The 22,277-nt window shown below is 39.0% G+C and overlaps 1 protein-coding gene across 2 annotated transcripts; it reads left to right on the plus strand.

Moving 5' to 3' along the window:
- Positions 1 to 231: 231 nt before the first annotated feature.
- On the plus strand, positions 232 to 21,886 carry LOC138144673 (zinc finger protein 665-like). 2 transcript variants are annotated; one of them, XM_069066068.1, is made up of 4 exons: positions 232 to 541; positions 5,159 to 5,285; positions 5,815 to 5,913; positions 15,550 to 21,886. In XM_069066068.1, the coding sequence occupies exons 1-4, from the start codon at positions 338 to 340 to the stop codon at positions 17,157 to 17,159; spliced, it is 2,040 nt and encodes a 679-aa protein (XP_068922169.1). In that variant the 5' UTR covers positions 232 to 337; the 3' UTR covers positions 17,160 to 21,886. The 2 variants fall into 2 exon arrangements, with proteins under 2 accessions (XP_068922169.1, XP_068922171.1); XM_069066070.1 differs by having other exon boundaries at positions 5,162 to 5,285.
- The last annotated feature ends 391 nt before the right edge of the window (positions 21,887 to 22,277 follow it).

A 22,277-nucleotide genomic window follows, 5' to 3' on the forward strand; every position in this document is an offset into this window, starting at 1 on the left:
CTCTCGCTTTTCTTCCTTCACTGGCTTCCCGGTTTACGCGACGGCTGCTACCCACGTGCCCCAAGTAGCCACCGTCTTAGGGAAGGCCACCATTTTGGGCATGCGTAGAGAGCATTCCTGTTTCCGGGACCACATTTCCCAGAAGGCCGCGGGGCTCGCGGCCGACTTCTCATTGTCGGACAACTGAACCGCACTGGGCATGCGCAGCCGGAAATTGCCATATTGAAACCGGAAGCTGTGGGGTGTCTCGGGCTCCGTGAGGTTTGGGCGGCCCCAGCTCTGTCCTCTCCCTGGGAGGCCCCGGCCCCCCCGCCGCGCCGCCCTCGTCCCGCTCGGCATGGCGGCACTGCCCTATGCCCGGCTAGCCTCGGAGCCCTGGGGGGCAAGCACGGGGACAGGCGGGGCCGGGGCGGAGGGTCCCTCGGGGCTGGGGGCTGCAGAGGGGCCGGGGCCGCTCGGGGCGCGGGCTCCGGCCGAGGGCGAGGTGGAGGCGGCCCCGAGGAGCCTCCCCGAGGGAGCCCGGCCAGCCCCGGCCTGCCAGGTGAGGGGCTCCCCGGGGGGTGGGCTGCGCCCCGAGGATGCAGGGGACCCTCCCCCGCACTCGCTCATTCATTCGCTCATCCCTCCGGGGTTCCCCGGTCCATTCTCATGCAGCTACCCCCCCAGACTTTCCCGGGGCCGCAGCCTCCCTGGGCTCAGGGTGAAGCCGGCGGTTCCGAAGGCCGAGCGAAAGACCCGAGAAGCCGCTCATCATCCCGAAGGCTTGGCGCGGCTTTAACGTGTTAAACGTGCATTGTGCTTTGTCGCCTTTTAAAAATAAACAAATAAACGTTGTCTCTTTTGCTTTCACACCCTGCGCATGTCCCAGTACGAGTCTTCCTCCCCTTCTTGAGAGCCGTCCCCGGACGGATCGGGAGGAGCTTTCAGGGCTCGGCTCGAGGTTTGGTCTCCCTAGAGACCCCTTTCGGGCGCTTTGCCTCAGCTCACGGGAGCCTTTGGCGATGGCCATTCCCCCCATGGTCTGTCTTTGTCTCCAGCTCTTCCAAGCCGCGCCAAGTGCAAAGAGCTGCCCACACTCTGACCTGGACGCGGTATATTCCCAGCAGTGGAACCTGGAGGTCAGAGCATGGGCATTTTAGTCATATTCTTCGGGTGACTGGTTCCAGAGCGCTTTCCGGAATGGTGGGGTCGCTTCACATCACCCACAGTGAATTAGTGCGCCCAGCCCCTCAGATGCTGACTGTTGGGTTATTCTGCCCATTCATCTTAGAGATTTGGCACGTTCTTTCTTGTGCTCCTTCACAGTTTGCTATTTCCTCGAGACTACTCATATACTTTGACTTTTTAGGTAGTGGGGATACATTTTGGGCTTATGCTTTGATTACTTATGTTAGACCCTTATTAGAAATATTTGATTTGCATTTTTTCTCATTTGATGAATCTCCTTAATTTTGTTCAAAAATTTTTACCATGCAGTCGGAATGAGCTATTTTATATTTTGTAATTGCCTCTATCTCTTCTTTGCTTAAGAATTCACCCCTTAACCAATCTATGAAAGGAACATCATCTGATTCTCTTTTTTTTTTGATCATTAATATTCAGTTCATGTGTCCATTTGAGTATATTATGTTATATGAAGTAAGATGTTGATTGAAACTTAATTACTGATAGACTGCTTTAGTTTTCCTAGCAGTTCTTTTCCCTCAGATAACTTCTGTTTTTATTGTTTCTTGAACACTGTTGTTTAGGTCAGTTATTTCTCATTATATTGATCTTTCTATTTTTAAGCAGTACCAAATACTTTTAATGATCACTGCAGTTATGATTTGAGGTCTGGAAGTGCTAGTTCTTCATTCCTACAACTTGTTTTTTTCCCATAGCTTCCTTAGGTATTTTAGATGTTTTGTTTCTCCAAACGAGTTTTGTTATTTTATCTAGCTCTCTAAAGTACTCACCCTCCTGATGGGAGAGGCAGTGGGAAGAAGAGAACAAGCATTTATTAAGCACCTACTATATGCTAGGCACTGTGCTAAATAGTTTATAAATATCTCATTTGATTTTTATAACAACCCAGGGAGAAAGGTGCTGTTATTGCCCCAATTTTTACATATGAGGAAACAGAATTTTTCAGTTCATTAAATGTCATTTTTAAAGTTTTGTTAATGTTATGTTCTCAGGGATAGAGTTTTTCCTCTGACAGTAGCCTTAGCTGTGTCTCATTTGTTAAATTTCCTGATTATCATTCTTTCATTTTTTTTGTTATTGTTCAGTCATTTCAATTGTATGTGACTCTTGTGATCCCATTGGGTTTTTTTTGGCAGATATTGGAGTGGTTTGCTATTTTCTTCTCTAGCTCATTTTATAGATGAGAAACTGAGGCAAACACAATTTACTGACTTGCCCAGGGTCACATAACTAGTAAGTTTGTGAAGTCAGATGAGTCTTCTGACTTCAGGCCCAGCGCTCTATCTACTATGCCACCCAGCTGCCCTGTCTTTCACATGGTTATTATTGCTTTGATTTGTTTTGTGACCCACTTGTTCAGAGTGTCATTATTAACTCTCCATTATTAACTCGCCTGTTTCTTCTGCACTCGGTATTAATGACTATTTGTTACATTATCTTATGTACAGAATAGTTGCTTCACATATGCATAGCATTTATCTGCTAGTTTCTCTGTGCCCTAGTTCATAGTCTGTTTTCTGTGGAGATGCCCTGTAATTTTGAGAAAAATGCATATTCTTTAATATTTTCATTCAATATTTGTCAAGTCTTTCACTTCAAAATTCTCCATCATTCTCCTTAATTTGTATTTTCCTTTCATGAATTTAAATTTTATGTGATTTGGCGCATATATATTTGGTATTGACATATTGTTTCATTTTCTGTGGTTCCTTTAAGTGTAATATGATTTCCTTATTCATCTTTTGACAGTGTTAATTATATATTTCTTTTTTTGACTTTTCAAATATTAAAAAATGAGTTGGTAGAGGCATAGAGAGTTATATTTCTTCTAAGAAATCTAATGATTTTGATGAGTTAGAATAAAAAATTAATTCATAGAAGTTAGTTTTAGTTGTCACTCAAGTGCTATATTCTAAGAAGATTGTGGTGTGGTCTAAAATGACTGGGGAAAATTTCATGATGTAGGTAAAATTTTAGTTGGTGGGGTAGAATTTGGTGGGTTCTATAGGTGGGAGAAATGGATTTAAGGTAGGAGGAACTTTATGTGTAAGGACTTTGTTCAACAGCAGTATGATGTGGTGAAAAAAAAATGCTAGATTTTTAAATCAGAGACTCCAGGCCCAGCACTCTACTCACACTACCATTTCGCTGCCTATCCTGCCCTACCCCAGTCTGGTTTACAACCTTGTGCTGGACTTTCTTGTTCTCGCCTTCATCCTTATTTACCTGCTTCTACCTGGCTAAATTCTTACTATGCCTCCTACCAATCCTCAGCTTACTTATCTCTATGTAGTGGGTCTGGGTGTTGCAGCAGGGCCTAACCAGAGCCCAGAGAGGCATGCTTATATAGAATTAATACAAAGTAAATACTAGTTATTTCTGGGAAGGAGGATAGTAGCAGTCAAGGGGATCAGTAATAGCTTCATGTAAGAGGTTGTCCTTGAGGAAGAAATTGAGAAGGGAACACAGATAAGCAGGGCAGTGTTAGATGTGTCATGAAATGTATTTAAAAAGCCCACCTGCATATAGCAGAGTTTCATGGTTTCATATGTGGGCTTCTTTTTCAGTTCTTTTTGTTGGGAAGTGTTTGTTAAGTTCACAGTAACAAAAAGAATCATTTTAAAGGTGATGCTTGAGCTGAGAGGAATAAAGGAAACTGCTAGTATTGGTTCACTTGACAGGAAGAGCTATAACAGGTATGTTCTGTAAACCTGGGTAGGCTTGACTGTTCAGAAGAACAGGGCTGTCAAGAGTGCCAAGCGGTGCAGAAAGGCTGAGTAGTTAGGACAGAGGAAAGGCCAGCCGATTCAACAACACAGTGCTGGTAACAGTGTAGAGGTCAATTTCAGAAGTCATGGTTCTGAAGAGTGGAGACAATGAATACTGATGGTTTTTTCTAGGACTCACTGGGAGAGCCAAGCCATGAATTTTGTTGAGATAGAGGATGTGCATACATGTTTGCAGGCAGGAGGGAAATAGAAAGGACCAGCCATCCCCACCTCCTGCCAACCACCTGCTGTTTACAAGCCTGGCAAAGTAGCTTTATGGAAGTCTCTCCCTGAGGGAGACAGGAGGCAGCACATTGCTGGGCAAATCAAGTGTAATGGTAATAGGAATTTCAAGATCTCCCTAACCCTTAATAGGTTGAATGTAATCACGTGGAGCCTGAACTGGAAGAATTTTTGCTGAATGGGTAGAGCAGAGCACAGAAGAAGCTGGAAGTCAGCGCAGTTAGCACAGAGTGGGTGAGAGAGGACACAGGCAAAGAGACAGGTTTGTGAGTGTTTGTTTGTGGGAAGGTTAAAGGTATGGTGTTACTTTCTGCTGTGTTATGGTGTATTAGCTTCTTTGTTGCTGTGATGGATTTGACTTTCTGGTGTTGAGATTTGGTTTTCTGGTGTCTGAATAAATGTTTTGCTACTGTATTCTGTATGGAAAGGCTGTTATAGTCTGTGATTCAGAACTGTGCCAGCATATTCATAGTCACTGTTGGTATTATGAATTGCATTGGCATTATACCAAACCGTCCTTTGGTTTTGTTCCATTCTTCCTATGGCTCAGTATAGTCATGCAGTGGATGTGTGAAGAGAAAGAAAGTCACAAGTTAGGTGCTCATTAGAAAGAGCTGCTTAATAATGTAGAATGATTGCTATGCTAAAAAAACAAGTAAATCTATGGAGTGTGATTGCTGCCAGGAGTTCTATGAGTTCTAAGAGATGTTTATTGTATTGTGTGGTTTGAAAGTTGAAGAGTGACCTGCACCATGTTCTTGACCTCCCTTCAGAGGCTGAAGTCTGAACAGTTTGGCAAACCTATAGATATACTATAGTGCTTTACATAGTGAGACATATAACAGGCCCTCATTCTGAGTGCTGTGAGAAACACTCCCCAAGCCACCTGCAGACGCCATGTCTTATTCAAGGGCTGTGCAAGGAACTACCTTTGGTGAGCAGAAATGTGTTTGCTGTTTCAGCAGTTAATGACCTTCAAAGATGTCACTGTGGACTTCACTCCGGAGGAATGGGATCACCTGGGCCCTGCTCAGAGGGACCTGTACAAGGATGTGATGCTGGAGAACTATCACAACTTTCTCTTCTTGGGTAAGGACTGTTTTCCCTCCAGGCTTTTGAATCAGTCTGTGAGGACAGAACCCGTGAGGGGCTTTTGCACACACTTCGCAGATAGAAAGACTAAAGAACCTTACCGAGTTTATTCCTGGTTTACCTTGAAAGTGGAGTTACTCCTAATCCCTTTTTGTTTGACAGACCAAGTGCTTCTGTTCCTAGATGGAAGAGCTTTCTTTGGGTAGTGGAAATCCTGTCCTGCCCCTGAGGTTGATCCCTCCTCATTCCCTGCTCCCCTCAGGGAGATATTCTCCCCTAAAGCCCAAACTCCAATGCCAGTCATGGAATAAGACAAGTAAAATCATGTTCTTCCTGAGCCAGAATAAATTCTTGGTTTCATTGCACACTTCCTGTGACCTCGTGCAGAAGGGTCCTTCAGAAACGATTGCTTGTCACCCCTAGGCCTTTCCAGGCTTCTCTCTTTCCCAAAGAGAAAGGAATTAGGATCCCATTCTGAATTGACCCTTTGTACCCAGCACTTTCCCATTTCTTTTCCCATGAGCAGGGTTTCCAATTTCCAAACCAGAGGTGGTTTCCCAGCTAGAAATAGATGAAGCGCGTTGGTTGATGTTGCTGAAAGAAGTTCCAAGAAGCTTCTCTCCAGGTGAGTAAGTGGAAATCAGGAAGACAAGAATTTTGCAAGCTGTAGCTAAGCATTCAGGGGCAGGATATTGGAATTATTAAACAATTGCTGTCATTAATTGCTTGCAGTTTTTTTCAGTGGGATGTTTGTGACGTGGGCTCCTTTGGTCACCCATCTTCAATAAAAAAAAAAATTTCCATTTAATATAAGAGCTGCAAAAGGACTTCAATATTTTCTAGTCCAAGCCCCCTGTTTTAGAGATCCAAACTGGAAAAGCAGTAAAATGGCTTGGTCAGAGGCTCATAAATAGAGCAAAACTGGATCCCAGGTTATCTGACCCCAGATCTAATATATACATTCGGGGCATACACCATGGGCCTTCCCCTGCTCTCTGCAATACTCATTTTTCATTCTTCAGAGGCTATAGTATTCCATATTTCTTAGCCATATAGCAATATTGGTAGAATGTTAAACAGATAGTCCTTTACTTTCATGGGAAGTATGTACCATTGCAATTTTCTGGGGGCAGTCCAGCTTCCTCTCCTCTTGTTGAATCCTAGGCCTAGTTTATTCTTCTTTACTATATGTCCCCCCTCACACCCACCCACACCCACACACATACACACGTGTATATATACATGTATTGAAGATCGCCAAATCCTGTTTGTTTTCTTTTACTACCCTCATCAAGGACATCCTTGGCTAATGTAGGAGAGTAGTTAAGTCAAGCATTTGTGACATTCCTACTATGTGCCAGGCACTGTGCAAAACCAATTTCTATTCTCAGGGAACTCACAATCTAATGAGGAAACAGCATTTAAACAATTATCTGCAAACAAGATAAATACACTGTGTGCGTGTACACATATACCTGTACACATGCATATGCAAGACACATGCTCACACACAGATAATCTCAGAGTGAAGACACTAGCAGTAAGGGGGATTAGGAATGACTTCTTGCAGAAGATGAGCTTTTATCAGAGTTGAAGGAAACCAGGAAGTGGAGTCAAGGAGGGAGAGAATTCTAGGCCTTTGAAAATAGAGTAGGGAGATAAGAGTGTCATGTGTGAAGAACGGCAAGGAAGTCAGTCACTGGATTGGAGTTCACATAAAGGAGTATGAGAAGACTGGGTACATAGGAAGGAGCCAGGTTATGAAGGGCTTTTCAAAAGCAAATGATTTTATATTTGATCTTGAAGACAATGGTGGGGAGGGGGGTGGGTGGGGGGTTTCCGTTGGAGTTTGTTGAATAAGGAACTGACATGGTCAGACCTGCACATTAAATCACTTTGAGAAGCTGAGTAGAAGATAGATCGGAGTGGGGGAGAAGCTTGAAGCAGAGAGACCAACCAGAAAACATTTAGGTTAATAGTTATCGATCTCTGTAAGGGTTGAGATTTTCCCCATGTCTTTAGTAATCTCCCTTGAAATACCTTGTATATCAGCCTCTCAGCACCCTCACATTTGTGTCACCTGTTCTTGTTCCAATCTGGCTGCTTTTCCTGCCCTTATTTGGTGCTATTTCACACTCCCCTGCAAGCGGATCCATGACTGATATTAATGTCTGAATAGTGTGGTTCCACTGCCCTTGATGGAGAAAACAATTTGTTATAATAACTTTTTTAAACAAATCTTCTCTGTTACTCTATTTGTTGTCTTGCCATTTTTATCCTTAAAGGCTCTTAGGATTACTTAGATGTCTTGCCATACTTTCTTTAAACTGATTTTACCCTCTACTGTTTCTCTTTGCTTTGTAAAATGAATTTTTTTTTATCCCTCTTGATAAGGTTTTCAAAACAAGTTTGTAAGTTAACCCAGCGTCACCTTTGCAGTAATCTTTTATTTGGCAAGTAAACTAGATATTCACTGACTAAAATACTTTTTTGGGCTCTTCTTGTCTATTGTTATGGCAATTAATTTACGTTGGTTAAAGTTATTAAGTTATTATAGTCAGTGTTGTGATTTCTGTTGTCCATTTCACACTTGATTTTTAATTGTCTAAATTGTTAAAAATTTAGCATTTGATTTCTCTCTACTGTTATCTTTTTCATCTTTAGTTTTTCTTTTAATTCTGCTTTAAGTGGGTGATATGATTGTTGTTGTTCAGTCATGTCCAACTCTTTGTGACTCCATTTGGGGATTTTCTTGGCAGTAATACTAGAGTGGTCCCATTTCCTTTTCCAGTCTGTTTTACAGATGGAAGAAATGAAGCAAACAGGGATAAGTGATTTGCCCAGAGTCACACAGCTATTAAGTGTCTGAGGCCAGATTTGAATTCAGGAAGATAAGCCCTGCTGACTTTATGGCTAATGCTTTATCCACTTCATGTCGTAGCTGCCCTGATATAATTTTTTTTATTTTAATGTATACAAACAACTAATTCAGTTCACATCAGTAAAAAATACCATCTGTTAGAGATGTTTCATTTTTGCAGTGTTATTTGGTGCTTACCATGTCCAGCTCCCACCAGTGCTTTCCTTGAAGAAAGTGTTTATGATATGAAGCCACAAAACTTCCATACTTTACCATATGTTTCTTCCTATTCTTACCTTTTTCTCACTTTTGCATTATGAGTGTTGGGTAATTTAATTTTTAGGAACTTTTCATATTCATTGTAGACTTTTTCTGCCTTTTCATCCTCAGCAGCTGATATTGGTACATAAACTGCAATTATTTTCATGGTGGTCTTTTTGCAGATATTTATGAGTACTGCAATAGGTAGTGACAAAATATTCCATGAAATAGTTTTTCCTTTTGTCATTGGGCATATAATTAAACATATCAGGCCTTGTGACATGTTAAAATCCTCTCCACTAATAATTTTCTTTGCCTCTCCAAGGAGTATCTGTAAGCCATCCTTGCATTTAACTGTAACTTCTCTATTTTTTTCTGGTTTTATCATAGGAATCTTTAATTTGATTAAGTTCCTCCAGCAATGTGTCCACCTATTTTAGTCACTGGATAATTTTTTTAAAAAGTCAAATCAAAGGGCATAAATGGTCTAAAATTGAGTGATTTTTTAACACGACTGCTTCCTTTCCTACCATTCCGTTGCTGTCACTACAGAAATGGAAAGGAACTATATGGCACTGAGAGTGGATTTTTGTTGTTTTCCTTGTTTAGTGGATTGCTGTGTCCAGTCTACTGGTGATGTCGTATCTCCATATTTAACTTTGATAATCCTTGGGAAATAGTTTCAGTCTGTTGCTTGGGCTATTCTAAAACCCAGTGAACTTAGATTTTGCCCAGTAGTTGCTTAGCCTTTGAGTATCCATGGTTATTTCTAATTCAGAGTGATAATTGCTGAATAACACAATAGCAGAACTGAAGTTAAAGCTTTGAGTTTTGGTCTCCAGAAATAATTTTGGAGGTCAGAGATATGTGTTAGTGCAAAGCACATCAGGAGACTTTTCTTTGTCATCATTCTGTCACTTGGATTTTAGCATCCTTTTCTGAGCTTCCTTGTTCTCTCATCTGTAAAACTAAAGAAATTGTTAAAAGTTATCACCATGCCTAACAGAGGAGCTCCTCTTTACCTTCACCTTTGAGAATACTTTGTTGTTCAGTCATTTTTCAGTCATGTCTGTCTCTTTATGACCTTATTTTGGGTTTTCTTGGTAAAGACACTGGAATGGTTTGCCTTGTCCTCCTCTAGCTCACTTTACAAATAAGGAAACTGAGGCAAATGGAGTTAAGTGACTTGTCCACTGTCACACAGCTAGGAAGTGTCTGAGACCAGATCTGAACTCAGGGAGATGAAGATGACTCTTCCTGACTCCAGCCCTTGCACTTTGTGCACTATGGCACCCCTGACTACCATCCTTATCAAGTGTCAGCTCAAGTACGACATCATATGTGACATGTTTCCTGATCCTTCTTTTTTTTTTTTTTTGCCTTTCGAGGGCAGTTGGGGTTAAGTAATTGCCCAAGGTTACATGGCTAGTTTTTTGTGTGTGTGTTAAATGTCTGAGGCTGGAACCGAACTCGGGTCCTCCTGACTCCGGGGCCGGCGCTTTACTGACTGCGCCACCTAGCCGCTCCTTCCTGATCCTTCTTGATTGTTTTTTCCTTCCAAAAATGATTGTGTTTTTATTATGTGTATGTTGGTTATTGATTTTGTTTCTGTACGTATTGTTCGGAGCCATAGAATGTTTTTGATGCTTGCCAGGTTTGTGGCATTCAGACTGTTTTGGAACAAAGTGTTCACGACATTCAGGTCAGTGACTTGTAGTTAATTCATTAGCCTTTCACTTGTTCCCTCTTTACTGAGCTAGTTCCATTGATGTTCGGTGCTTCACCTGGTTGTATCATTGCAGTGGGCCTGAATGCTAGATAGCTGTTAACAGAAGAACACACAGTAAGCGCCTCTTAGCTGATTGATATTGGGCGCAGTATTTCTTCCATGTAGATTTCAGGCATTGGTTGATGCTAAAGTTTTGCTTTATAGAACTAACAGTAAGTCCAGTATCTTCTAACAAGTTTGCTTTTCAAGTACATATATAAAGTAATATATTCTCAAAGCTAAACCTTTCCAGTTTTTTTCATTCATTTCTCATACAAATGTTTCTATCTCAAGGAGGCCAAAAAAAAAAAAAATAGAACAAAGGTGAAACAGATCTGCAAAAAAAAAAGTTTCTAGATTACTCCCTATTCCATTAGCATTCCTATGGACACACTTCAATTTGTCAGTGCCACATTAAAAGGCATAAGGTATACAGAACTGCACATAAATTCCAAATGTGGTCTGAATAGTACAAACTATAGTTAACTGTTTTGTGTGATCTGGTCATTCACTATATATCCATTATTTCAAGCTAAGATTCAGTTAGCCTGAAAGATTGAGCTTTCAAGGCAGTGTGATATACTTGATAGGGAGCTGGTCTCAGAGCCAGGAAGACCTAAATTCTAGTTGTTTTTGACACCTACAGCTTTTGTGCCCTTGGGCAAGTCATTTAACCTCTCCCTGTTCAAGATAATTCTGAAGACCGGAAGCTTTATTGAAGGTTCATTGGTAGAGGAAGTTCCTGGAGTAGAGCTATCTGTACCAATAAAATCTCAAGGGCCAGTCCCTATCCTTAAAATTGATTTCAGTTTTTCATGGCCACCATGAGTTGTTGAATTTGTGGTGAACTAAAACAGAGATTTTGAATGTGATCTGCATTCAGACTGGGACTTCTCATCCTGTAATGATGCAATTAGTAATTTAAACCTAAATCCAGAACGTTACATTAATCTTCATTAGATTTTACTCTTCATTTATACATCTTTCCACCTTGCTGAAGCCTTTGAAAATTTTTATGAATATATTTTACTTTTACATTGCTTATATTTCCCCCTATATACCCTTCTCTCTCTCCTAGAAAGCCATCTTATAACAGAAAGAGAGAGAGAGAAAAATAAGTCAATTTAGCAAAACTGACCATCACAGTAAAGCAGCTGAATGAAGCTAGAGGAGGTCTCATCACCAGGCTGATGGTGACATTACAAGTTCCTATTATCCAACCTCAACTGAACCCCTTTTGCCGCAGGACAATCCTTTTATTCCTCTCTGTTTGATTCCTTATCTGATTCTCCACAGAAGCTATTCTAAAATTTTTTTCCTCTTTAACTTCTACATACCTCCTCTCTTCTTTTTCTCGGCTGAGGACTTTGCCTTTAACTTTACGGAAAAAAAATTAGGTCATTCTCCAGGTCTTTTCATATCAAAAGCAATTCACATCATCTCCTACTTTCTTCCTTTTTCCCAGTCTTTGACAAAGAAATAGCCCTTTTGCCAGGTCGAGCCCCTCTGCACATGCACTTGAAAAAAACCTTCTTACCATCCTCTCAAGTAATTGTCCTCCATCTTTTCTCTTTTCTCAGCCAAACTCCTTGGAAAAGTTGTCTCTAGTTACTGCCTGCATATCCCCTTTGTAGTTCAGCCTCTGACCACATCACTCATGTGAAACTGCCCTCCACGGTTATTGGCTATCTCTTACTTGCCAGATTCAGTGATCTTTCCTCACTCCTGATCCTTCTTGACCCGTCTGCTGCATGTGATGCTGTTCTACATGCTCTCTACAATGCTGTCTCCTCTCTGGGATTTTGTGGCACTGATAGAGCCTTGTTATGCTTCCTACCTGCCTGACGGCTCCTTCTCAGTCTCCTTTGCTGCCTCACCCACCAGCTAAATGTCCTAGAAACATCTTAAACCTCTAAAACCTAATTCATTATCTTTTCCCCAAAATCTTCTCCTCTAGAATTGGATTTTTTTGAGCTTTATTGAACTTTGAGATATTGAACTAAACATCTTAAAACGGAACTTACTATCTTTTCCCCTGAATCCTCACCTCTTCCAGAGTTTTCTTTGATTTGTTAAAGGAACCACCATTCATCCATAACCTCATATTCATAATCTTGGCAATATCATGGATTCTGCCTCACCACATATATCTAAACAGGTGCTAGATCTTACTGTTTCTGGATTCATGACATGTCTTGTGTCTGATCCCTTTCTTCCATTCACAGAGTGAGTGAGAACCTTTGTCTCAAGCCCTGAACACCTTTGATATAGATTATTATAATGCCCTCTTAATTCGTCTCTTTACTTCAAATACTTTACCGCTCCAGTACATCCTTCAGAGAGCTGCCCAAATGATTTTCTTTAGGTACAGATCTGACCATGTGATTACCCTACTCAAATCAATCCAGTGACTACCTATCAACTTCCGGTGTCTCTGGAAGAAGAATTAAGCTCCTTCATGTAGGTTTAGCCCTACACAACCTGCTTTCAACCCGTCTTTCTCGCTTCAGTGGATGCCATTCCTCTTCCAGTTCTCTGGTGTTCTCCTTGTCTTCTGTTTTCATGCCTTTGCACTGCCCATGCCAATGTCTGGAGTGTGCTTTTCCCCATAGCATCCCTCTTTTCCTGTAAGATGCAGCTCAGGTACCATCTGCTACATGAAACATTTCCTTACCAAAGCAGACCTTTCTCTCTCAAACTGACTTATGTTTAAACACTTTGTATGCTTTTACATTTGTTACATATCCCTTTAGAATGTAAGATTCTTAAGTACGGATTATTTCTTTCATTTTACTTGTATCTTCAACACCTAGCATAGTGCCTGCCACATAAGAGGTGCTTAGTAAGTTTTTGTTGATTGAGCCAAGTTCAACATTATATGTAGAGTTACATGCCCATAGTCCTACACCCATAGAAAAATGGGAGACACATATATTCTCTTATCTCTTCTTTGGTGCCAACTTTGTTATTTTTTTTCTATTTACATTGAGATAGTCATTGTATATATTGCTTTCCTGAATTTTAATGTTTCCAGTTATCCTTCACATAACTCACTGTTTATGACAGCATATTAATAATAGTCATAAATAGCAATTAATAGTAATGATAGCTAGTATTTATGTAATGTTCTAATGTTTGTGAAGAATATTACATATATTATCTCATTTGATCTTCACAACAACCTTCTGAGTTAGTTAATAATATCCCCATTTTACAGATGAGGGAAGGTTAGTGATTTACCCAAGGTTAGACAGTATCTTCAGATGAGATTTGAGATCAGGTCTTTCTGACTCCAAGTCCAGTGTACTATACAGTCAGTTCACTACACAGTATACATAGAATGCTCCATTAAGTTCCTATGCCACAGGTTGTTTAAGCCATTCCCCAATCAATGGGCATAATTTTTTTTCTAGTTCTTTGGTACTACAAGAAGTACTGCTCTAAAATCTGGAGCTTTGGAATTATGCTAAAAAAGTAACTAAAGTATCTACAGTCTTTGGCCTCTGACATCCCAGTGCTGTACATGTACATGTAGCAAAGAACTGGAAACAAAACAGATACCCTGAAATAGCCTTTTTTTTTTTTTTTTTTGCTTTATGTTTGGAGGGCAGTTGGGGTTAAGTGACTTGCCCAAGGTCACATGGCTAGTTTTTTTTGTGTTAAGCGTCTGAGGCCAGATTTGAACTCAGGTCCTCCTGACTCCAGGGCTGGTGCTCTATTCACTGTGCCACCTAGCCGCCCCCGTTAAATAGCCTTTTTGTGTTTAGGTTGTATATCCATTTGGACCTTATTATGTGTTGTACAATATATTCCTCTGACCTAAACATCTTTTCCATTTTTCTCAGGAGTTTTCGTTTAACAGCAGTTAGTCAGTAAGCACCTAGGTGCTAGGTTATGGTTTTTGGTTTATTATAAATTGATAATAAATGAAAATGTTTTTGTGCCAATGAACCTTTAACAATCTGAGGAAGATTATGAACTGCTTCCTAAAATGTTTGTTTTCTACTTTCATAACAAAAGAAAATGCTAAATTTCAGTTAGGAATTAGTGTGATTTTTTCACATAGAAATTTATGGACCCTCTGAGCAACAGGGGATGGGGAGAGTGGGTCTAGCAAGCCATAGATTGCTTGGGGATCAGTGGAAGGCAGATTAAGAACCTCTGATGTAGGGTTTTGACAAAAATGTGGAATAAGTCTCTGTAGAGAATCTCATTTAGGTTTCTAATAGCCCATTAATAAAGAACTCTGATTAGAATTATACAGAGACCCTAAATCCTCTTAGCTCTTCTATCATCCAACCTCTATTTTTTTTTTTGGCAGGGCAGTTGGGGTTAAGTGACTTGCCCAAAGTCACATGGCTAGTAAATTGTGTCAAGTGTCTGAGGATTTGAACTCAGGTTCCTCCTGACTCCAGGGCCGGTGCTGTATTCACTGCGCCACCTAGCCACCCCAAACCTCTATTTTTCTTAACATTGGCATCCAATACCTTATTAAAATTTAAATATCAAATATTTATACTATCTTTTCATTAATATCAGATAAGAAATAAGGTTAGTTTAGCATTATTTCTTCATTTACTAATTATGCTGGACTTTCATCAGTGTTTTCATTTCTGAATTTTCACAAACCATCCAGTTGAAAGTAAAATCATGGGGCAACTAGGTGGCACAGTGAATAGAGCACCAGCCCTGGTATCAGGAGGACCTGAGTTCAAATCTGGTCCCAGACACTTGACACATTTAATATACTTGTGACCTTGGGCAAGTCACTTAACCCCAACTTCCTTGCCTTCCCCTCTACAAAAAACAGTAAGATCATAAATCTGTATGGGACCTCAAAGGCCCATCTATTCCAAATGCTTTATTTTATAGATGAGTAAACTGAGACCTTGAGAGGTTAAGTAATTTGCCCAAATTCATAGTAATAGTAAATTTCAGAGATAGGATTTGAATCCATGTCCTCTGATTTCAGGGCCATTGCCCTTTTCATTTTACTGCTTTCTCTTCAGGCTGTTTAGCCTTATTTTCAGGCAGAGATAAGAATTCAGTTAGGATCAGAAAACTTCCATTGCCAGAACCAACTTGTTTTAGCTTTCTTAAAATGTAATAGTTTTCCCTAAGCTTACCAATAGCTATTCTATTATGATATTTACAGATGCCTTAATATAAATGGGAATTCTTTTTGTATTGGCCACTTACTTATCCTAATTACTTTAGTTTTTTAGTTTACTGTTACTACTGATAATGTTACTATTCAGTCTTTGCAGATTGAGTGTCATTCTAATTTAAGTAATTTGTTATTTAGATAACAATACTTTCCTTTCTTTCAAAACAACGAGAAGGAATTATTGACATTATAATATTTCTTTCAGGTCCCCTTTGTCAGGAGAGCACATGTGAAACCAAGGACACAGCTCTAGAGGAGGGCAATTATTTGGGAGAAACATCCATGAGAAGACTCACAGTGAATACTAATGAATATAGTGAAACCTTCAGGCAGATGGAACACTTTATTATGCATCAGAAAATTCATACTGGAGAGAAATCCTATCAATGTAATGAATGTGAAAAAGCCTTCAGCTGTAACTTGGGCCTTAATGTTCACCAGAGAAATCAGACTGTAGAGAAATCCTATCAGTGTAACCAATGTGGGAAAACTTTCAATTATAACTCATACCTTACTGTACATGAAAGAATTCACACAGGATTAAAACCATATAAATGTACTGAATGTGGGAAAGCATTCAGAGAGAGGAGATACCTCACAATACATCTTAAAATTCATACTGGAGAGAAATCCTATAAATGTAATGAATGTGGGAAAGCCTTCAGCCAGAGGGGAAGCCTTAATTTACATCAGAAAATTCATACTGGAGAAAAATCCTATAAATGCATTGAATGTGGGAAAGCATTTATCTCCTACTCAGTCCTTACTATACACCAGAGAATTCATACTGGAGAAAAACCCTATAAATGTAATAATTGTGAGAAAGCCTTTAGACAAAGAGGACACCTTACTGATCATCAGAAAATGCATACTGGAGAGAAGTCTTATAAATGTAATGAATGTGGGAAAGCCTTCAGAGATAGGGGATACCTTATGATACATCAAAAAATCCATACTGGAGAGAAATCCTATTTATGTAATGTATGTGGAAAAGCCTTCAGAGAGAGAGGACACCTTGCTATGCATCAGAAAATCCATACTGGAGAAAAATCCTATAAATGTAATGAATGTGGGAAAGCCTTCAGGCAGAAGGGAAATCTTGCTGTACATCAGAAAATTCATACTGGAGAAAAACCATTTAAATGTAACATATGTGGGAAAGCCTTTAGGGATAAGGGATATCTTATTGTACATCAGAGAATTCATACTGGAGAAAAACCATTTAAGTGTAATGTGTGTGAAAAAGCTTTTACAGACAAGGGATACCTTACTATCCATCAGAAAACCCATACTGGAGAGAAATCCTGCAAATGTAATGTGTGTGGGAAAGCCTTCAGAGATAAGGGATACCTTGCTGTGCATCATAGAATTCATACTGGAGAAAAACCATTTATATGTAATATATGTGGGAAAGCCTTCACAGACAAGGGCTACCTTACTATACACATGAAAGTTCACACTGGAGAAAAGTCTTATAAATGTAATGAATGTGGCAAAGCATTTAGCTCCAACTCAGGCCTTACTATGCATCATAGAATTCATACTGGAGAGAAACCCTATATATGTAATGAATGTGGAAAAGCCTTTAGACAGAGGGGAACCCTTAATGATCATCAGAGAGTTCATACTGGAGAGAAATCCTATAAATGTAATGAATGTGGTAAAGCCTTCAAAGAGAAGAGATACCTTACTATACATCACAGGATCCATACTGGAGAAAAGTCTTATAAATGTTGTGAGTGTGGGAAAGCATTCAGGCAAAAGGGAAACCTTGCTGTACACCAGAGAATTCATATTGCAAAGGAACCTTTTTAATCCAAAGAATATGAAAAAGATTTAGGCAAAAGTCATTCTTTGTCATAAGATAATTTAGACTAGAGAGAAACTCATTCAGTAAGTGCACACTAAATGTACAAAACTACCTACAAAAGAAAAATGACCCAACACTAAAATTATGGAGTTATTGGGTGTGACATTTGAAATCTCTTCTAATCCCTTCTTAATTTTACAGATAGAGCTGATGACTCGTTAAATTAATTGAGCTGATTATGATCTTACAGATAGTAAGTGGCAGACCTGGGAGTGGAACCAATATCTTAACTAAATACAAGTTCCCTTCTACCCCTCAAACTATGCTGTGCTACCCCTATAATCCATGACCTATAAATTCAAAGAATATGAGCAAGTCTTTATCAGCATGCTGTATTCTACAGAAATAGCATGCATTACTCTAGGAATTTCAGAATTGGAAAGAGCTTAAGAAGCTTACTCATCCAACCCACATATGAGAGAAATTTTATTACATCTTATACAAGGTATCACCCAGACTTTGCTTCAAGATGTCCAGTGAGGTAAAATACTACCTTAAAAGGCAACTCACTCTTCAGGAGAAGCTTGAGTGGGAAGGGTATTAATGTGCGTGTGTGTATGTAAATATTTTGAAATGAATGTGATATAAAACAGGTGGCATTATATATGTATGAGTTGAAGGGCAACTTCTGGTCTATGTTGATAAAGGCAGTTTTCTCACGGGGAATTCCCTACATCAGTGAAATCACTGATCTGTTGCAAAAAAATAAAAGCAAAATGTCTTTACATTAAATGAGATAACATGTAAAGCACTTTTCAAACCTTAAAGTGCTCTATAAATTCTGGTTATTATTACATACATGAACATATATGTGTATATATTATATAATATAACCTATAACTAAACACAGCACTAAAGATGTGGCCTTGCTGGTACACAGTCAAGCATCAGCCCATCTTTACTCTTAGAAATTGTTTTGTCAGTGCAGCATAGGATAGCATTAGGGATTTTGGCTGTCATTAAATAGGTTACTAATTCCTATATAGTATTATGTAACCATACCTCCTTTTGAATTGTGAAGCTGACTTTTTGATCCAAGCATAAGAAATTCTATGTGCCCCTTATTAAAGTTAATTTTCTTAACTTGAGCCCAGTGATCTATCAAGATCTTTTTTAATCTTGACTAAGTTATCCCTTGTCTTAGCTATCATTACTAACATTGTATCATCAGGCTTAATAACAATGTCATCCATACCAGTAGAAGACACATTTAGGAGCAGGGAATATGTAATTTTTATATGGCCAGTACCTATCCGATCGGGCTGCCAACACATGTTCCTTAAGCTTACTCTGGGTCAGGCAGGCATTGTGCCAGGTGGTGAAAACACAAATACAAGGAATGAGATCATTTCTGCTTTCAAGCTTAGGTTCTGAGGGCCACAGTAAGGCAGTGAAGATGTGCAATTCAGGAGAGATGGGCAGGGTAAAAAACTTAGAAAAAACAGATGGTGCATCATATAAGAGGAACAGAAAAGGCCAGTTTGGCAGGGTGGAGAATGCTGTGGAATGAAGTTTGTTGAAGGTTTATATTAAATTCTTAGTGATTTGTTCATTAGGACAGATCCCGGTCATTATAGTTCTAGTAGGTCTTTTCTGGGACTACTCCTGCCCATCAAAGAGCTTGGGTGCTACATATTGTAACCCAAATGGGTATTTTCTGTGGTGGTATAGTAGATTCAAAATATTGAATCCCTAAAAGACTGTGATGCCTCTCATAAGTACATATAGGCTTTAGGAGAGTGTGGACTCAAATTTTAGAGCACAATGTTTCCCCAGTATGGTGCAGTTTCTCTACTGGAGTTTTTGTAAAGCCTTGAATCTGCATTTCTTCATCAAATCTTATCTGTCCTCTACAGAGGCAAAAACAGTTCCTGATCTCAAGGAGCTCACTGTCCAAAGGAAGAGACCACGTGCAAAAAACAACTATGAAAAATGAGATCAGGTTCATTGGAGATAATCATCAGAAGGAAGGCAGTAGCATCAAACACTATTGAGAAAGGCTTCCTGTAGAAGGTGGAATTTTAGCTGGAATTTGAAACTAGGAAAGCCAGCAGTCAGAGAGGAGGGAGAGAATTCCAGGTATGGGGGCGGGGAACCATTGAAAATGTATAGAGTTAGGAGATAAGAGTGTCTGGTTCAAGAAACAATGAGGAAAGTAATGGTGCTAGAGTATAGAGTGAGGTCCTACTGGGTTAGGGAGTGGTGGCATGAAAGGAGATTGTGGTCAAGGCAGTTTCCTATCCCCCAAGTGATTCCTTTTCAGAATTTAACTGGAGACCTCCACTGTGAAAGTTGCTAGATGTTAAAATACCCAACTATCTTGTTTGCTGGTTTTCTACAAGTCCCACAAAAGTGTGGACAAGTTCCCCAGCTAATCCAAACAGACTTCCTCAGTAAGGTTACTACAGTTCACTGAATACCTTTCAAAGACATGTATATTGATCATATTTTTGGCACTTAGTCTAAAGCCTATTAATTGAAACTCTCCAATATATAAGTAATTTGTTCCATGTTCTAATATTCTTGTAAAATCTCTCTATGGTCATGTATCCATGTTGACCTTATCTTGGTAAATGGTGTGAGATATTGGTCCCTGCCTAGTTTCTGTTTTTCCAACAAATTTTTTTTAACCAAATAATGAATTCTTACCTCAAAATTTTAGATCTCCACACTTGTCAAAGACAAGGTTATTATGTTTATTTGCCATTATAAATCGTATGTCTCCTCTTTTTCCATGGTCTACTTTTATAATTTTTAGCCAGTACCAGATATTTTTGATAATTATTGCCTTATAATACAGTTTAAGATCTGGTATGGCTAAACCTACTTCCTTTATACTTTTTTCATTATTTCTTTTGATATTCTTGACTTTTTGTTTTTCCAAATGAATTTTATTATTTTTTTCTAATTCAGGAAAAATTATTTTTGCTAATTTAATTGATAAAGATTTCTGCTGCTCCCATCCCTTGATTCTTTTCCCTAACATTACAGTTTTGTTTTGTTCCACTGTTTTGAAAGATTCTTGCTGTCTAGATAGACCCTCTTGGAAACAATGCAATATGAGTTTCTCCCATATGGCCATATTTCAACAAAATAAAGATGCTTTACTCTTTCAGTGAGCAACATATTCTTGGCCATTTTTTTTTCCCAACAAGAGGTTAAATGCTTTGCCTACACAGTAAGCATCGGAGGGAGGGTTCAGTCTTCCTTTTAAAAAAATTATGAACTTGACAATCACAGATATTTCAGTATACAAAGAATAAAAGATTGTATATAAATTATGAATGCTATGTACCTTATTGTTTAAAGTCTATACTAATTTAAGGTAACAATATGGTTTGTGTCCCCTTCAAAACTTTTATTTGTTATAGATGCATTCGTCTCTATGCACCCTGTCTTCAAGATCCATATGTTTTGCTTTCATAGAGTATATTTTCTTTTAATGTTCTTGGTTTTTTGCTTTTCTTCTAGCTGATAGTGTGTGTGGTGGGGGAGGGTGCTGAGGAAGCTGAGGGTCAGGGAGTATCAGTTACTGGTATTTTTTTTTTAAACCACATTTTAGATTTTTGGTGTTCGAGACCATTGAAACAGGTGCAATCGCTGTATCTTTTGCACATAATTTCTGTTTTGGGGAGGGCTGAGAAATTATGGGGGCTGCTATTTTGTTGCTCTTGTGACACAGAAGTCCTCAACAAGTCTTTCGAAGTGAGTATTGGTTATGTTAATAATTAGAGTTCTGCAGTCTTTCAAAGTTGGGTTCCTTTATGTTACTGTGGCCATCCTGGATGTTGTACTGGTTCTGCTCATTTCACTCTGCATCATTTGACATGAATTTTGTCAAGTTTCTCTGAATCTTCATTTTTTATGGCACACACTTCATTACATTTATATACAATTTATCCAGCGCTTTCCCACTTGAAGGGCACCATTTAGATTACTTTGTTGTTACAGCAAAGAACTACTCTAAACATTTTTGTACATGTATTTTTCCTGTCTTTGAGCTCTGGGGTATGCCTAATAATGGTGTCACTGGATCAAAGGGTCTGTAGTTCCAATCTGCTTTCAAAAGCGGTCAGATTAATGTGCCACTCTGCCAACACCGTGGTACCATGCCTCTCCTTCCAGTACTCCTACAATTGCCATTTAGTCTTTTGTCATCTATGCCAGTTTGGGTGAAGAGGAGTCTCAGAATGATTTTGACTTGCACTCTTCTTTACTGATTTGGAGCATGTTCTTTTTTCATATGGTTGCTGGTAACCTACATTTCCTTTGAAAACTTTTCTTTTACCAATTGTCTATCAAGGAATGGTTCTTGTTCTTTTATGTATTTGTACCAATATGTCTTAGATAATAATGCTCTTGAAATGTTCCCAGGTAATTGCCTACTAATTTTAATCATTTTTTTTCCTCATACAAAAGTTTTTCAATTTTATTTAAACAAAATCGCCCATTTTCTGGGATAATCACTATCCTTTAAATTCCACTAGTCATAGTTGTGAGACATTTCTTTACCTTCTGGTTTTTAATATGATATTTTATATTTAAGTGATGTATCCACCTAGAATTTGTGACATGTTTTGAGATACTGATCTAAACCTAACTTCTCCCAGACTTGTTTTCCTAGGTTTTTTTTTTAAATTTTGTTTTCAAATAAAGAATTCTCACCCCAGTAGTTAATACTCTTGTGTTTATCACACACTAAGTAGCTATGCTCAACTATTTGGGGGTTCTTTTTTTACCTAATCTTTTTTCCATTTATCTACTTTTTTACTTTTTAGCCCATTAAAAAAAAGTTTTGGTGACGATTTAGTCAGTCAACAAGGATTTAAGCACTGAGCTAAGTACTGGGGATACAAAGAATGGCAAAAATAATTCCTACCCTCAGAGAGTTCACATTGTAATGTAGGAAATGGCATGTAAATAACTAAGAATGTAAAAGATATATACAGAGTCAGTGAAGGTAATCTTAGATGAGAAGGCACTAGCAGCTGGAGGAATGAAAAAGACTTCCTGAAGAAGGTGATAAGAGTATTTGAACTAAGTCAATGGGATCTAGATATCTA

The sequence above is a fragment of the Petaurus breviceps genome, unplaced genomic scaffold (genome assembly GCF_028583685.1).
Source record: "Petaurus breviceps papuanus isolate PSGF00001 unplaced genomic scaffold, PetGlider_PUasm1.0 90709, whole genome shotgun sequence".
Classification (NCBI taxonomy): Eukaryota; Metazoa; Chordata; class Mammalia; order Diprotodontia; family Petauridae; genus Petaurus; species Petaurus breviceps.

Bases quoted from the DNA above. Each gene is read 5' to 3' on its own strand.
- LOC138144673 (XM_069066068.1), top strand. From the start codon at position 338: ATGGCGGCACTGCCCTATGCCCGGCTAGCCTCGGAGCCCTGGGGGGCA. The intron at 5,286-5,814 runs GTAAGGACTGTT...TCCCATGAGCAG, and splicing joins TCACAACTTTCTCTTCTTGG to GGTTTCCAATTTCCAAACCA. The intron at 5,914-15,549 runs GTGAGTAAGTGG...TATTTCTTTCAG, and splicing joins TCCAAGAAGCTTCTCTCCAG to GTCCCCTTTGTCAGGAGAGC.